The 18,242-nt window shown below is 43.4% G+C and overlaps 1 protein-coding gene across 28 annotated transcripts in view; it reads right to left on the reverse strand.

Moving 5' to 3' along the window:
- Positions 1–1,032: 1,032 nt before the first annotated feature.
- CD44 (CD44 molecule (IN blood group)) overlaps positions 1,033–18,242 on the reverse strand; it is an 84,679-nt gene continuing 67,469 nt past the window's right edge. For 19 of the 28 annotated variants that reach the window (XM_036106796.2, XM_036106804.2, XM_078058205.1 and 16 more), the window contains 5 exons: positions 17,345–17,551; positions 14,591–14,656; positions 10,357–10,428; positions 8,224–8,302; positions 1,033–1,971 (listed from right to left, as the gene is read on the reverse strand). In XM_036106796.2, the coding sequence (XP_035962689.2) occupies positions 1,767–1,971; positions 8,224–8,302; positions 10,357–10,428; positions 14,591–14,656; positions 17,345–17,551 (629 nt within the window). In that variant the 3' untranslated portion in view covers positions 1,033–1,766. Of the gene's footprint in view, positions 1,972–8,223; positions 8,303–9,872; positions 9,975–10,356; positions 10,429–14,590; positions 14,657–17,344; positions 17,552–18,242 lie in introns of all 28 variants that reach the window. The other 9 variants (XM_078058212.1, XM_078058209.1, XM_078058217.1 and 6 more) reach the window with 2 other exon arrangements.

Raw genomic sequence — 18,242 nt, forward strand, 5'->3', positions numbered from 1 at the left:
CCCATGTATAAGCCCAGCCCTGACTAATGTGGGACCTATTTTCTTCTCCTCCTCCTCTTCTTTTTCTTTTCTTCCTCCTCCTCCCCCTCCTCTTCCTCCTCCTTCTTCTTCTTTCTCTCTCTCTCTCTGGTCTTAGCAACATCACCAGTTAAACCTATCAGTTTAGGCAACAGATGACTTTTTATGGGGGCATAAGGAGAGCAGTCTCATTTAATAGGAGTCCTTAGTTTATAGATTCAATTTCTTCTATTACAAATCATCTTTGGAAGTTCCAGGACCAATGGGACTTCTGAACTAATGAATAAAGACTGAGGACTTGCCAAGCAAGGGATAAAGCCATTATTCTCTTATTTGGCCATAAACCTGCCTATCTGGTGCTAAGATTCCAAGGGTGGAAAGCCCTGTAACCTTCTGAGGGACTTCCCAGGCACTTAACATACCCTGAGTAGCAACTATGTCGGGGACAGCTGGCTCGCTAAAGTATAAACAAATACAGTCATAAAAATACTCAAATAGGATCTACACAGCTGCTTCCCCCTTCCCCAACCTGTGGCAATCAGTTGGCTACTGTCTATGCTCTCTTTCATTTCCATTGGCTTCTCTTTTCATTACAAGAGGTCAAAAGGTACTTCCATATTGTTTTTGGACATCACTTCGCAGGGTCAGTGTCTATAAATGGGGTGTCACAAATGGTAGGTCATGCAATGTAATGTGACTTTTCACAGCCATTCAGGGCAGAGAACTGGTGGCCATTCTCACATAAAAGCAGCTGAGGTTCCTCCCCTCACAATTCTGGTGCTAGGACAGGAGAAAGCTCTGGAGCCCCAGAGATAGCACAGCGCTGTCTTCCTTGATTCTCTTTGAGATTTGGTTGAGTGAGCCTGAACGGGGGGGGGGGGGGGGGGGGGGGCGCGGGGCGCTTAGTGGCTCTGAGATGGACTTTCAAGGAGGGCTTTCTCACATCTTCCTGATGAGTTTTTGGGAACCAGACCTTGCTGGTGAAAAAAAACTGAAGGATCACAGCACAAAGGGTTAAGATGGAAGAAGTACAGATGTTTATTATGAATCAGCTTAAACCCTTTATGCCTCTGACAAAGTAACCAAAAAAAAAAAAAAAATCATACTGATCAAAGGACCTCCAGGGTTTAATATTTCAAAAACACAGATAAATAGCTTCCTACAGATAAATAGCTTCACCTTTTGGGTATTTCCCAGAAGCATGTGAAAAATTTCCAGGGGGTCTGTAGAAGGGGATGTGTAACCAGTACATTCTGATCCCATACCCCACTGGAAAGAAATGCCCAGGGATTGGGCTGCAGGAGGAGAGGAGGGATGTGGACCCATTCAAATATCCTCCCAGGGACCAATCCCTCTTAGGCCTGGGGCATGTCCTTAGCTGGCCGCTGTTGCCTGGGAGGGGGAGTGGAGGGAAGGTCGGGGATCAGGAAGATGTATTTGTGGCTTTTGTTAGAAGCCATCCAGAGCATGCCCTCGGGGGTGGAGGCTTCTAGGTGGGAACTGGAGCAGTCAAATTCTTGCAGGTTATCATTTGGGCCCTTATTTCAGAAAGCAATGCTGTTTTTATAAACTGGACCTGACTTTAAAAAATAAAACGCAAAAAACAAAAAGGAGTAGAAAATTTTATACTAAAAAAAGATCCTCAATGAAACAATCAGTAGCACATTGCATCTGTGAAGTGTCCCAGCTCCTTATCATGGTTATGTCTCCAACTGCCGTTTCTCTCCAAGGTCACCACGGCGTGGGTGTTACACCCCAATCTTCATGTCCACATTCTGCAAGTTCCGCGTCTCGTCAGCTGTCATATACTGATCTGCAGTCTCTGAGGGCTCCTTGTTCACCAAATGCACCATCTCCTGAGACTTGCTGGCCTCTCCGTTGATTCCGCTTGGCTTCCGGTCCCCCACTGTTCCGTTGCCGTTGTTGATCACCAGCTTCTTCTTCTGCCCACACCTAATGATTTTAAAAAAGCACATGAGAAGGTGCTCTGATGACTCAAATCATCCTCACTGTCGTCACCACTGTCAACATCATCACAACAGATTTGGATGGTCTGACTGAGCATGTTTCATCTGACTGATGGTTAACCATCCAAAGTGAGTCCCTGAACCAGCAGCAAAAGCATCACCTATGAACTTGTTAGAAATGCACATTCTCAGCCTGACCCCAGATGTACCGAGTCGGAGAAGGCTAGCAGTGGGTTTAGTATCTGTGGTTTAATAAGCCCTCAAGGGGGTTCTGATGCACAGCTGAGTTTGAGAATCTGTGGTCACAACTCCGGGATGCCAGGGCCAGCATTGTCCCCCATTGCAGGTGAAGAGAGCCTTACGCTCTGAAAATTCAGTAAGTTGCCCCAGTTATTCAGCAAGTAATAAAAGAATTGGGATTCAAGCCCTTTGGTGTCTGACTCCTAAGTTCTAATTCTCCTTCCTCATCCTAAGAGATGGCAATGTTTGCCTTTTTTAGGCACTTTAGCAGTTCCTGTGGACTTAGATAAACCACGAACATGATGACTATAAATCATTCTGATTTGTGTATTCAACCAAGTCCCATTACTTCCTCTCCCAGTGGATACTTTGTTGGCCTTATCAGGGTTCTGACTGCATGGACGGAGAAAAATGAAACATTATTCTAGACGTGTAAGGCCGTACTGGTCCTTTGATCAGTATGATTTTTTTTTTTTTTTGGTTACTTTGTCAGAGGCATAAAGGGTTTAAGCTGATTCATAATAAACATCTGTACTTCTTCCATCTTAACCCTTTGTGCTGTGATCCTTCAGTTTTTTTTCACCAGCAAGGTCTGGTTCCCAAGTTAACATTGGGTAACTTCCACATAACTCTGGACATAGGAGGCTTAACTACATAAGGAAAGCTATTCACTGTTACTGCAAGGGTTCTCAGTAACCTTGCTCAAGATTCGAACGCAGGAGGTCTTCTATGGAAGAGCATGACCTTGATGGTATCCCTGCCTCCCCCCACCCAGCCTGATGCAATACTTCCTCTGTCCGGTCACAGGCCTACTGCTGCACATCTAGAAGTCAGATTGCTTAACGGAAGCAAAGCTGCAGAGCCTCATGGGGCAACAAGGAGGGGGAGGGTGGGGGAAGAAGGGAAATGGGCTACCATTTATTGGACACCTCCTGAACGCCAGGCACTTTACGTATAATTTCATGAAATCTGCACAAAAACCCTGCGATGCAGCTGCTTTTCTAGTCATACAGCAATGGAAACTGGGGTCCGGGAACGTTTAATAACTAGCTTGAGGTCACATAGCTAGTAAGACAGACAGAGACAATATTCAAATCTATGCCTTTATGACCAGAAGCCTGGGCTCTGCCCAGCTCTATTCATGCTGCCAACCATCTGGAGATTTGGAAACAGTGTGAAGTCGGAATTGTGCACTTTGCCGCTGGATATTTGGAGTTGTAGAGACAAAGCCTCTATTATTCATGATTATGGGCCATTCCCTCTAGAATTGCCAAGGCCATAAACTTTAATCTCTTATTTGGGGAAACAGAAATTATACCTCCTCAACAGGAGGTAGATCCTGTCTCCTCTGGCATGATGCTTGAGGAAGGGCGGAGGGAAGGTTGCTTGAACTTTGGAGCTAGTCTGTGGGGCTGGGACAATGGGTGCAGTCCACATAAACAAGGGTAGGGGCTGCGAAGGCTTGGTTTTGAGAACTTATTGTTGTGTGGCATGGGGCAACTCATTTAACCTCTCCGACTCTCAGGTTTCTTATCCATAAAATCAAGCCAGTAAGAGTACCAATCCCACAGGATTGTGGAAAGCCCTTGAAACACAGCCTAGCACCGACACATGAGTCTATTATTGTTATTATTTGTTGCTCTTACTCAATGGGATGGGGCAGCCAAGGCCTTGGAGAAGCACCTAGGACAGAATCCAGAGCACAGTAAATGTTCGAGAAACACTGGCTCTAGTTGTTCATAGAACCAGAGCCATATGAGTTTGGGATTTGCTTGTCTTCTGACTGCCTCCACCTAGTCGTTATATTTACTATGAAGATGGCCCAGAAGGCTGAAGGTGGAAGTCTGCTTGTATTTTTTCAAATTCTCAAATGGGTATCTCAGGTGTTCTTTGGAGGGGAGGGGTCTTATTAAAGCAATTCCCATTTGCCGACCTAATGGATGGCTTAGAAGTTGAATGACACATTGTAGGAAAGTGATTAATAATCATAAAAAATGTTGGTGCATGGGTGGGGGCTAGGGACTCATGTTATTTAGTCTAAAAAAAGCTGATTTAGAAAGTGGATAACATTGAACCCGTAGGGCTCAGAAATATGGTGCTTGGGTTTGTCCTGCCCCCATTTCCCTTTGGATTTCTGTGTCTCTGCTATCTAAGTTTCTTCAGGAGGACAGGATGATTCTCATGAACAACTAGTCCAATATTTGTTGCTCCAGGCATTAATAATTACTTTTTTTTTTTTTTACGTACTACATCACTGGTTTATTACAAAAAGACATAACCCAGGAACAGCCTGATGAAAGAGATGCACAGGGCAAGGGCCGAGCAAAGGGTGTGGAGATCCCCTGCCTCTGTGAGAGCACCAATCTCCCCGAACCTCCCCGTGGTCACCAACTCAGAAGCATTAATAACTACTTTTAAAAGACAAGTTCTAATTTTTTTCATTCTTTTTAGTTATAGAACTTTCAGAAAGAACACGAGAGAACACGAGAGCAAGGGGACTTCAGAGGTTGCCCAGCCAACCTCTTCATTATGTAAAACCAGAGACTGAGTCCAAGAAGTCAAGGGTATCATCTGAGGCTACACGACTAGTTACGGCAATAAACAGAGTATCTGCAACTGAGACTTTCTGACTCCAAAGGTCAGAGGTCTCCAGCAAACTGCATCCCGTCTTCACCTCCTTTCTCCTTAAATCTCAGGCATCAATCAGCTGAGCAGTGACCACGTGGTATGGGAGGAGCCATAGTGGGGTCTCACCAGGAGAGGGTGGGCAGGCTGGGTGGGGTGAGAAACCAGGTAGCACACATTTAGGGCATGGAGGAATTTATCTTGAAAGACTTGGGGGAGTAACTCAACAACCGGTCTTCTGTCTCTTCCACCTGACACTCCTTAAAGATATTTAGAGATTTATTTTGCGTTGTGTTGGAGCTGTGTCACCCAACAGGGTAGCCACTAGCCGCAGGTGGCTACTTAGATTTAAACCCATTAAAACTGAACAAAGTTAAAAAGTCACCTCCTCAGTCAACCTAGCCACATTTCAAGTGCTTGGGAGCCACAAAGGTTTTGTGTTAGTGCTGACATAGAACATTTCCATCATTGCTGAAAGTTCTATTGGACAGCTTTGTTCTAGAGGACAGAACAAGGTTGGGTGAAGACAGATCGCAGTGAGCTTGACTGTAGCTGAAGAGAAGAAAGGCATTTCTAAATCATGGAGCTTTACAGAGGGGCCCTACCAAGCAGAGGGGGGATGACTACCCGGGGGGGGGGTGCATCACACAATTATTCCCATGAGACTGACAGCTGGTGAAGGCCTTTTCTGCATGGCCAGTAGGGTGACATCCTTGAATCATTCCAGCTTTGTGAAACCTTCTCTCGTAAGGTCCTCACATTTTTTTTTCTCCTCTTCATACAAATCAGATCAATTCTTTAGGGGAAGGGCACCTAACCCTTCTTGGGCCTCATCCGATACCTACCAACCCAACTGACTCCTAAGACAATTGTCTGCTCTTAAGGAAATGGAATGAAGTAGGATTTCCACTGGAAAGCTGAAATTCAAGGACTCTGGTTATGAACAGCAAGGTAAGATGACATGGGGCATGACGGGGATGGGAAAAGCTAAAGAAATAATAGGACCGCTCCATTGGCATCTTTATGATGCATGACGCACAGGTCACTTTGTCCTGGAAACCCGTGGTCAAGCCTTGCATGTCAACTTCAGTGACTGCTTTTCTCTTTCATCTTTTAACCAAAGTTCATACACCAGTGCCTGGCACAGAGTATGTTCTCAGTAAAGATCATCTGACTCAAATCCAGCAAGTCAATGTTGCTGCTAAACCTCAAGGTTCTTCTGGGCTGGGATGGCACCCTTTCCATGTTTAATCTTTTCTTCCTTGCTACTCAAAAGATGTTTGCTGGAGAAACGGAAGCCTGCCATGGGTCCTTATTTTCCACCAAACTTTCTTTGATGCAAATAGGATTCTGGATCTCTCTAAAATGTAATGTTCAAAGCAAAAAGGCCCCAGCCTTTTAAGAGGATTGGAAATGGGCTTGCGGCTTTAGAAACGCAGGGCACATTAAGGGGCCTGTGGAGCCGTTAACCACCCGTTAGCTGCATGGCAAATCTGTTTTAGATGATCAAATCAGGACATAGTAATTTACGGCATCCAAGCAGCTACTTTCCCGGTGAGATACTTGCTGTGCCGGATCCCGCGTGTCCCTGTTTGCCTGTTGCTAGGGTGATGGCTGGTCTTGGGACGAGGGGCCCCTTTCTGCGGCTGACAGGCTGGGGAGCGCCGTGTGAGCTAACCAGCCCCACGGAGCAGACTCCAGCTGCTCTGGGGGACAGCTGAGAGGCTTCTCGGAGGAATCGGCCCCACTGCCAGCATCTGGGGCCAACGTTTCTATGGCGACGTGTGCAAAGCTTATGGACCGTATATGTAAGCAGAAGGGGTGCAGTCTAGGCCCTGGAACAAAAGGACTCATTTCCAACAATAGCAAATTCATCTTTAATTGAGCAAAAGTAATCTAAGAGAAAACAAGAAGGCTGAGGGAAAGTATAAAGACGCTTTGTAAAGGCTCCCTCAAGTCACGTTATTTAAATTCGGCAAACAAAATCTCTTTCCATTTAGTCATAGGAACCTCCTAGAAGGTCTTTCTGATTTCTTTTCCTAGTTTTTGTTCCTTACACAGTTGGCTATCACGTGTAATTTTTTTTTATTATTCTCTCAAAGGTACAGGTAACAACAGTTATTTGGCTTTAATATAGCACTTTTATTAACTTGTACCAGCGTAAAGTGACATCATCTAGTTTCCTCAGATAACCAGAGATGCTGCATATGCGCTGCACGTGGCCATAGAATTAGCCATTGCTTTCCAAAAGCCAACAAGAAAGATTCTAGCATGTTCTCCGGGTCTTCTCCCCAACCGAGAGGCCTCATCTGGCCCGTCAGATGATCTAGTGATACAATAAAGGGAGCCCTCCTTGGAAATACGATTCTTTTATCTTGTTGGAAGCAAGCTCCAGGGACATTTATAAAAGGTGGAATGCTCCTCTGCATGGGCTCAGAAGAAAACAGTGCACCTTTAGAGCATCTTGAACAGGAAATTTAGACTCACACTCTGGAGTGCGCTGTCAAAATTCATGTTGCTAGAATGAGGTTTTTCCTTCCTTTCACTTAGGTTGTATATTATGTCTGGAGCCTGGTCACAGATCAGGCAGGTACATGTACTATTTAAATAACTTCCGACGTGGCAGGCCTTGGTTGAGGTGAGGAGAGAGAGGGACCTCTGAGGATATGAAATCAGCCCATATGCTGTTTGACTGTCTTTATTCAGACTTTTGCAAGGAAAATTCTTCATCATTTCATAGGCCTTACTGTCGGGGAGCTCTTCCTAAGCAATAACCTGAATCCTTTCAACTACAGTTTCCAGAAAATACAAAATAGTATCATTACAAAAAACCCCCACAGAAACCCAAGGCCTACTTTAGGTAAGGGTTCTAGAAGGTTCCATAGGCCACAGACAGGCTAACGGGGATGACCAATTCCTAGATCTTTATACAGTGTTTTTGTGCATTGTGAGTGCACTTACTAAATGCTGTTTGATCAATGAATGAGTACATAATTTTATGCCTTCTGGGTGAGATATTTTATAACTTTCATCAGATAGCGTCTCCATGGGTTTAACCCTGAAGAATTTAAGGACCTCGAAAGATTCAACACTACCTAAAAGTGATGGTCCAAATAATCACAGTGTCTCTTTTATCTAAAGAATGTGCCAGAGCAGGGATTCTTAAGCTGTACTACACACACGAGTCCCTGGGATCTTGTCAAAACACAGACTCTGATATAAGAGATCTGGGTAGGGCCTGAGATTCTGCATTTTTAACAAGTTCCCAGCGTGTTGAGGCTGCTGGTTCCAGGGGCTACACTCTGGAAGTTCATGGAGCCCACGTTTAAGTGATGTCCTTTCAAAGCAAAGACCCTGAGGTGCATCCCCTTACCTTCTTCGACTATTGACAGCAATGCAAACAGCAAGAATCAAAGCCAAGGCCAGGAGGGAGGCCAAGATGATGAGCCATTCTGGTGAGAGTGAACCAAAAGACACCCGTGAGCTTGGGAAACACACTTTGTAAAAACAAAAATGACTTTATAAATTGACCTGGTCCAAACAAGAACTATACTCAGCATCATGGATGAGTCCAGCCAAATAGCCCTGCCAACTGGCCGATAATACCAGAACAACTCTGCTATAGGCGTCTGTCCAACAGGCCTCTTATTTTAAACTCTTATCACCAGTCAGAATTTTCAAGTTCCTCCAGGAGAAGCATGTCTCCAAAAAAGCGTAGAATGACCTGTAGAAACTTGTAAATCCCTTTGGCGCAGTATTATTAAGGAGACTAAAGGAAATTTATGTTTCCCTTGAAAGGAACATGCCTCTCCTATATAAGAGCATCCACCTTACATTTTATTAAGAAACACAAATGGGGGCCATGCACTAGTGGGTGGGAAAAGGACACCCCTGTGGAGGGCTGAACTTCTGCACATTCAACCGGGGCCCAGGTGGGGGGGTCATTTGGCAAAACTTATCCTTCAAAATGTGCATGCTTTTGATTCAGCTTTTGATTCCCCCTTCTGAGAATTTATAGGACCTCAGAATTCATTTCGAAGATGTTCATTGCTGTGCTATTTATAATAGTAAAAGTTGGAAACAACCTAATATAAGAGTAAGGGATCAGTTACATAAATTAGGGCATACCCACTCTATTCTGCATGGTGAGAACAGGAGAAGAATATTTACTGACATTGGAAAGCTGTGGGCAGCCAGTTGAGAGTGGTGGTGGTTAACTAAACAGCATGCATGCTGCAATTACATTTTTGTATATAAATTACATTTTAAAATGATGGGAAAGACATCTATGAAAATGGTAACCATGGCATTTCCAGATGGTGGGGTAGCTAATAAATGATTTACATTTTTGTCCTTCGGTTTGTATTTTCTCAAATGTCTCCAATTATCAGGTATCACTTATGGATAAGATGTTATATATAGGTTTTACAATCAAGCTTTAATAGGATAAAAATATGATTTGACAACTTGAATCCATTCTCTTGCCACGTGGGTTGTATATCTGTGCAATGAGCTAGAGCTCAAGAACCAAGAAGGATAAGAAGTCATCGATTGGCCATTCCCCCTTGGGAGTCTTGGATTTCCTCCCATTTCCTGCTCAGGACCGCCTCTGCCTGGCCTCCACCTAGTTAGGTGAGTGTGGGGAGGGAGGTGGAGTCAGGAGGTGGGGAGGCCAACAGGTGGTCCCATTTCTGTTCTTTTCTCTGGTCTCTCCTGTTTGCTCTCACTAGAGCCGGGAAGAATGTTGCATATTGCATCTCTGCGCCCCCCCTTCCCTGGCAGCCCACTCCCTCTCTCCACTTGCTCCTATCCCAGCTGTGCTCAGGCAAGCTGAGGCAAGGGGGCGAGGTGCACCCTACATTCTTCCCTTTTCCCGAGGGAGGCTCAGCTCCAAGGCCTCTGAAGAGGGGAAAGTTAAAAAGAGAATTTACAACCCTGGGAAAACCCTTTCTTCTTTGTAATCTCCCCCTTAGAAATGCTCCATTTTGAGCCCAAGTCAAATAAAGAATTTGCCTCAAGTACCTTAAATCTTGATGCTCAGGAGAGCCAGGTGTCCCAGCCCTCCTACCGCACGTTGTGACTCATTCGGACACTTTCTTCTGTCTGGATCAGGAAAGACTGTCCCTTGAGAAACAGTTGTTTGGGGACCAGAAGAATGTTTTTACTACCCCCCCCGCAAAGGCCCTTATATCTCCTCACTGTCTGCAATGTGAGAAGAAACTTCCATGCCCCAACCCCGATAGAAAGGAGAAACTGGGCAGGGATAGGAAGGACCTGGGTATGGGACAGAGTCCCCTGGGTGATGGATCACTCATCTGGGAAGGAAGCTTTAGAACCTAACGTGCCAATTCTTGGGGACAGGCCAGGGACAGACATTCAATTTATGGGACCCAGAAAAAAAAAAGTTCCATTCTTTCCTACCAAGTGCTCTCATTCACCCTTTAGCTTGCAAAGAATGTGCTTTTCTAGTACCCTTTTTTTTTTTGCCACACAGCTTGAAACTTACCTGGAATTTGAGGTTTCCGCATAGGACCCGAGGTCGTGTTTGCCCCACCTTCTTCACTCCCACTTGAGTGGCCTAAGGGGAAAAAAACAATATCTCTCAATCAAAGTTTGGAATGCATAACGACCAGTTCCTTACAGAGCAGCACGCAGGGCCAACCTCTCTACGCTCTGCATCACTGAGAAGCTATTTATAGATTCAAGCCGCAGACATTTATAAAGTGTTACGCGAAAGATATCTCCCCAGAAAAGTTGGTTTGATTAAGGCCAGCGTCTGGAAATGTCATTGTTCATCAAGAACATGAGAATTCTCACCAGCGGTACTGTGCAGTGTTTAAGACCTTGGGCTCCAGAGCCAGGCAGTCCCCCCTCTGCCTCTTGCTAGTGACGTCTGCTGAGTCAAGCTACCCTCTCCAGGTCTCAGTTTTCTCATTCAGAAAATGGGGATAACAATAAAATCCACTTCACCATAATTTTACAGAAGTTTAAAGAAGTGCACAAGAATGGGAATTGTGTGTAGTTGCTCTGTACCATTTCTGATTTAAGACCTTGCTACTCAAAGTGTGGTCCCTGGATCAGCAGCATCAGCATCACGGGGGAGCCTGCTAGGAATACAGAATCTCAGGCCTCACCCCAAACCTACTGAGTCAGAATCTTCATTTTAACAAGATCCCTAGAGGATTCAAACGCTCTGGAAAGTCCAAAGCAAATCTAACAATCTCATCCGTGTCTTCACAGACACAAAAATAAACATTAAAAAATAAGGGTTTAGGAGGCAATGGCCCTTTCTGTCCAGGGAAAATCACCCTATTGGAGTCCCTGCTAATATGTTATTGAAACATGCCTTGTTTTCAGAAGAATGAATATTTTCTACCACTACAAAACAAAATAACAAAACAAGCAAAGCATCTCAAACTGGAAGGAGACGTAGCAAGACAAAGAATCCATAAATCTGATCGTTTGAACACTACGTCAAAAACTAATGATGTACTATATGTTGGCTAACTGAACATAATAAAATAAAAAAGAATCCATAACTCCGTATGGGAGGCTCATCAAAATGAGGGAGGCATCGTGTTTTATTTTTTTATTTTATTTTTTTATTGTTATGTTAATCACCATACATTACATCATTAGTTTTAGATGTAGTGTTCCATGATTCATTGTTTGTGCATAACACCCAGTGCTCCATGCAGAACGTGCCCTCCTCAATACCCACCACCAGGCTAACCCATCCTCCCAGCCCCCTCCCCTCTAGAACCCTCAGTTTGTTTTTCAGAGTCCATCGTCTCTCATGGTCTCTCATCGTCTCCCCAGGCATCGTGTTTTAAAAGAAACTTCTAAGACATCTCGTGAAGAGACTCACCTAAGTTAAAGCTTCATCTTTTGCTTGTCTTTTTTATGCTTCCTCCTCTGTTTCAAAACAAAATTTGAAAATATCCCACAAAAATGAACTTGTTCCCTCCTATCCATGGGGAACCTACTGCAAAATTCTGAAGTCTACCAAGGGAAGAAAAAGCAAATCAGGGCAGTCTGTCTGGCTAAGCAATGGATGAAGATGGCCAGGGTTGAATTAAAGGAAGATGTCTGCGGAGAGTCAAACTTTAGACAGTGGACAGTGCAATTTTGATGATGATGGTTATTTTGGATAGGCTGACTCCTGTTTATGCAATCTGATGTTTTCGTTAAACTTGAAATGGAACAAAACAAATTCTTACCAGACCTCGGGCCATTCAACACCTCTTATGCCACTTTGACAGTGGCCTTGTACTTTGCAAATCTTGGGAGTCCAAGGTGCTTTTCCTAGCTGCCCCCCGGGGTCCTTGGTCATTGGCACGTCTTCACCTGCATGGGTCATGAGATGCTGGCCATCTACACTGGAGATCTTCGGGTTTGAAAGCCATCTAAGCAGTAGAGGCACTCTCCCTGGTCTTTCTCTGACTCATAGCAGCCTTTGATATTTGAAAAGGAGGCCACTAATGGATCATAATCTCTTTATTTTGGTTTTCAAAAAAAGCGCTCCCAGCAAGGAAAGATCTGGGTGTGTGTACAACAAGATGAAACCTCCCACTTGAACAATACACACCTGCACAGAAGTCAAACAAAAGAGATGGCTCCCGCCCACCTGATTCTCACTTCAAGCAAAAGCCAGAGAAGATGGACGAGATAGAGCAGGCCTCACCTTGCACTCCAGAGGTCTGCAAATCCAGCCAGCGTAGGGCTGGCTGGGAAAGCAAGCTTTGCAAAGACGGACACTTGACACTGTAATTTGGAGATGAGATCCAACCTGAGACGTGTGCACAGAGATAATTCAACTGGCCTTGACTGTGAGAAAAACAGTCTAGGACAGAGCTTCTCAAACTTCAGTGCACATACAAAACAACCAGTGTGGGGGGAGGTCTAGTTAAAATGCAGACCTTGATTCAGTAGGTCTGGGATGGCTGGGGATTCTGCATTTCCAGCCAGCTCCTAGGAGATGTCCCAGTGGCTGGTCCAAGGACCACACTTGGAGTAGCTAGGGTCTCTTGATTTTAGAGAGCATGGTTGAAATAATAACTCCCTATCATTTCCCAAAATTTTTCATTTTCCTGATAGCTCTCGTTCTTCACAAAACTCTGGGAGGTCACAGAGGCAGGTGTCCTGATCACCTTTTTTACTAAAAAGGAAACTGAGTTTGGGAAAGGCTAAATGCCCCATCCAAGGAACCTAAAGAGCTTGGGACTTCTGTCTTTACTTTAGAAGCATTTCTAATGAACCCCTCTATCCTGTGCTCTTGCATGAAAGCTTATTACTGAGCCACCATGTAAATATCTGTCTTCATATTTGCTTTAAGTGTGTGAATCTTTAGGCCTGGAGGCAACTGCAGCCCTGACTTGGGCATGGAGGGAAGACCATGGTCCAGATGGATTCCCTGGTTTTCATGGGGTCACCTGGACTGAGGATATCAGGGCCACTGGTATCGGCAGGACTTTCAGTGGTTCCAGCATTACTGGTCACAAGTAAACCTGCCTCATGTCAGACTTTGGTGCCTGCAGTAATGTTTCCAGGGGTGTGATCTGAGTCACAGCAAACATGTATCCATTTAATAATACGTGCCTGGCAGTAATTATGGTCATTATGGAGTGTTTTCTTCAGAACATACTTATAGGGGCGCCTGGGTGGCTCAGTCGTTAAGCGCCTGCCTTCGGCTCAGGTCATGATCCCAGGGTCCTGGGATCGAGCCCCGCATCGGGCTCCCTGCTCCGCAGGAAGCCTGCTTCTCCCTCTCCCACTCCCCCTGCTTGTATTCCCTCTCTCGCTGTGTCTCTCTCTGTCAAATAAATAAATAAAATCTTAAAAAAAAAAAAAAAAAGAACATACTTATAGAGGCAATATGAGACCTCAGGGCTTGAAACCTGGCTCCACCACTCAACTTACCAGTCATGTCAACCCAGCCAAGGTACTTGCCCTTTCAGAGTCTTAGTGTCCTTGTCTGGAATACAGGGATGCTAACCATACTTTCATAGGTCACAGGGTTTGTAGGATGATTACATAAAGTAATATTAGATGAACCATATGGAATCGTGGATATTCAACTGTTGACCTACAAAAATAGCAGCTTCATCTGGTCTACCCTACTACATGGAAAGTGTTTAGTACAACACCAGCAGCACACAGTAAATTCTCAGTAAATGCTAGCTACAGTGCCATGTGCTTTACACCTTTACACCTGTTTCATCATTTAGTCTTTAAAACAATGCCCTGCAACAATTATTATTATCCCAATTTTAATCGTTAGGAAACTGAGTCTCAAATCCCTTAAGCAACATCCTCAGTTAGTATATGGAGGAGCTGGGATCAAGCCCAGGCCATTCTTACTCCAAGACCCATGTTCTTAATCAGGCTGGTGTAGTACAATGCTAAATTGAGACCTTGCCTGAATTCTTCCTGATCCTTCCACATGGAAGACTTCTCTCTCCAACACAGTAGTTCTCAAAGTGCGGTCCCTGTCCCTGCAGCATCAGCATCACCAGGGAACTTACTAGAAATAAATATGCTCAAGCTCCACCTCAGACCTACTGCATCAGAAACCTTAAGAATGGGGCCCACCAGTGTGATTTAATAAGCACTCTCCAAGATTGTGATGCATGCTAAGAAAGTCTGAGAACCACTCTTCTTGAGACACTGACTCATGCTTTATTAATCATCAGCAGGCTCAGTGATGATAACAGTAAATGACTACAGTAGCTCAAACTCACCAGCTGGTTCTGATCCATGAGTGGTATGGGATGTTCCACTGGGGTGAACTGATGAGTCTTGGTCTTCTGTAAAGAGTAATCAGAAAGGTTCATTACTGGTGTTCCACTGCAATCTGCATTTCCTCACTTTTGCTATTTCAGACACCCTATCACCAAATTTAGTGTGTTAAAGGTCATCAAAAAACCAATGGCAAGGAACCTTGAATGGCTCCATGGTACTAATTACTGTTCATTGCTGGATCCACTGGTGAGTAGGTTAGGGCTTTAATCACGATAAAGGAAACTGGGACAGCACAGACCATCCAGGATGACCACAGGAAGTGTGGTTTTGGTAGAAATGTAAGAACATAACACTCTCACAAAAATATCATGATGTCTTCGCAGATCTGAGGTTGGAACTTGATACTGCGTCTTTGAAATAAAGACTCTATGTTTTGAATTACACAAATGGGATCACTGGGAGTGTGTGTACTCTCTGACTCAGAGCATGAGCCACTTAAAGAGATTTCTCTGAGGCAGGAAATAGAAAATGGTTTTGGTGTGCAGTAAAGGATCTTGGTGTTGAATTATGTAAAAATTCAAAGGGAAAAGTCAAATGCTTATTTAGAGAAAAAGAGCCTAGAGATAAATGAAAAAGGAATAAGAAGATGTGTGTTAACATGTAAAAAATGTGGACCTGGTTATTAGAATATATTTTAAAAAATAACATTTTTCAAAATTCAAATCTGTATTTTCAACACCAAGATTTAATATAATCCCATCTTCCCAAATATCTATCACCAAAAGGCTTTAGATTGAGACAAGCTCATGAACTGCTCAAATCTGGGTCTGAAGGTCAAATCTCAGATTCAGCCTATGGAAACCCCTGCTCTTCTCCCTCTTCCCCACACACTTTCCAATGTGCTGGAATCTTAAAAAAACAATACAAAACAAAACAACAAGACAACAACAAGACAAACAACAATAACAACAGAAAGGGATAATGGTTTCATAAAATGGCTACAGTCACCCATTATGAAGACCTGTAAGGAAAATATAGTAATCTGATCATCACCATTTCCTTGATTAGAGAAGGCGGAGGTAGACGTCCTGTCATCTCTCGTGTAATTGTACAGGAGAGACAGATTGCTTTGTTCCTTAGTTAGAATACTCGAAAACAGCATTTGCCAAAATGCCAACACCGGTACCCCCAAGACCACCACCACCATTGTCACCACCACCACCGCCAGCACTGCAACCACCACCATAATGGTGAATGTTTTAGTTCTTAACATGAAGCATCAAGACAGAGAAAAACGTATGGGAAGAAATAAGCTTTATCTGAGTGGCGTGGAAGAAAACCAAGGATGACAGTTGAATCACTTACTAACCATTTAATCCATGAAGAACCACAGAAAATCTGTTTGATCATGGAATTATAGAAGGAATCAGCATCTGTGAGTATCAATTTTGTAGAAAGCATTTTATTTACTAACAAATAGGCTATGTAACCCTTCCACAATACTATTACTTTTAAAATTGCCATTTAAAATTTAAATTCATTTGATTGTACCATAGTCCTTATTCTGCCAAGAGAAAAGAGGCAGTGCTCTAAGATTAATTTCTTTGGAAGAAAATGGACAATGCTACTCGGGATGTTTAATAACTGAGGGCAGAACCATGATGAATAATGAATCAAAGGGTGTGAGGAGTTTTGTCTTGCCAATATCACCAAAGTTAGTATTTTTAAAAACTGCTTTTCTGGAAGCTCTGGGTGAGCAGCCCAGAGGAAAGAATCCAAGCACTTGGCATTCTGAGTCTTCTGTCCCCATATCAATTAGAGCATCACAGATGTCATCTGTTTTATATACTGGGTTCTCATAAGACTTATTCTTTTTGCAGGGGAGGAGAGGCAGACCTTGCTACAAATCCATATATATTTAAAATCACAAATCTTTAATATAATTCAATGGTTGAGCGGCAAGAAACACTTGAATCACTGGCACGGGGAGGAGAGATTCCAATTCTCATTTCTTATCCAGAGTAGGTATTTCCAGTTCATTTTTCTTCAATGTAAGTTTCTTAATGCCAATGAAAGAACAAAGAAAGGGAGAAGTAGGGGAGACTGCTTATTTGAGAAAAGAAGTCTCACTCTCCTTTTAGGTCCGTGTCCAACTTAATTGAATAAGTCATCTTTAGTCATCTCTTTGCCATTGCAATAGGAAAAGTCATGCCTATTCATTATTAGTAGATTAAATCATAAAGTTTGAGGTGTGAATCATAAGTAGGTTTAGCCACGAGCCCTTCACCGAATGTAAAATTCATCAATCCATCACCAGTAAAGAAAATAATTTCAGAACAAAGATATCAGCATATGGAAATGAGTCACATGTTGGGTAAAACCTTACGAAACAGGTAGCATATCTGAGTTGAATCAAATGAAATTGCTAATATTTGACTACTTTGACCTACAAAAGCATTGATTTCATATGGCTCAAATTAATATACCACAAGATTAGGAACAAAGAAAGAAATTCTACCTTAACAACAAGGTCACAAAAATAAACGGAGACTAAACTGGCAAATAAAAGCATTATTTATCTAAAATAAATCTAATTTTATTTGCACTAGAATGATGACCTGGGATAAAGGCCATTCCCATATCACAAATCGGTCTAATCACAGCCCACACAGAAAATGTCCCCCTATAGTATGAAATTACATGTTGTTTCTCTCTGTAGAGAAATCCAACCGGATAACAAATGGCCAAGTTACCTGAAAAGAAACGAATAACGTTAGAGTTGGAATCTCCAGCAATATTGACTTCAGTAACTCCAAGGGACCCCGTGTTAGCAGGGGTCACCGGGATGAGGGTCCTGTATTCCCCCGTGGCTGGTGAGTGAGAAGTAGAACCTTCCACTGAAGTAGCTGAGTCTTTAGGAAGATGTCCACCTCTTTTTCCGCCTCTGCCATCAGTCCTATCTGTGTGGAGGTGGGATCAGTGGTAAGCCCACAGTTGTGAGGCCACCACCCATCGGGTGCTTGTCTTCAGAACCTGCCAGTGCTGCAAAAGCTTTCCACTTGTTATTCATGAGTATGGAGCAAAAAAAAGACAGTGCGGTTCATTCCTACTATTACTGAACCAAAGTGATATTTTGCAATCTGCACCACCTGGACATGATTCAGTGGAAAAGATTCTGGTGATCCCAATACCCAAGAAAGGGATTTGTCGCAACATCTGCCTGGATTGTTAAAGTTAGGTTTATGCCACTACGACTGTGACCTTGAAGTCAACTCAGGTACTAGATAATCTTGAGCGCTTACTCAACTGGACCCGCCTTTGATGAAGTGGAGAAAACACATCATTGAACTGAAAAGTAAAATTATGTTGCCTGCAAATGGAACTGTAAACGCCAGGTTTCAAAGCCATGAGGCTTTCATTACTTTTTCCTTTGCCATAGGGGCACTGCTTCTTAGTCACCAGCACTATGGATGTATGTCCAGAGGATGAATGGCAAAATAATATGTTGATGAAAGGAAAACAGAGAGTGATAGAATTCAGACCTTTACACCAATTATAAATCATATGTAAACGATTTTAAAACCACACGACTAACTTTAGAGTTTAAGAAAGCTGACCTTTAAGATTAAGAAATACAGCTTGCACTTAATG

Source organism: Halichoerus grypus, chromosome 11 (assembly GCF_964656455.1).
Source record: "Halichoerus grypus chromosome 11, mHalGry1.hap1.1, whole genome shotgun sequence".
NCBI classification, from domain to species: Eukaryota; Metazoa; Chordata; class Mammalia; order Carnivora; family Phocidae; genus Halichoerus; species Halichoerus grypus.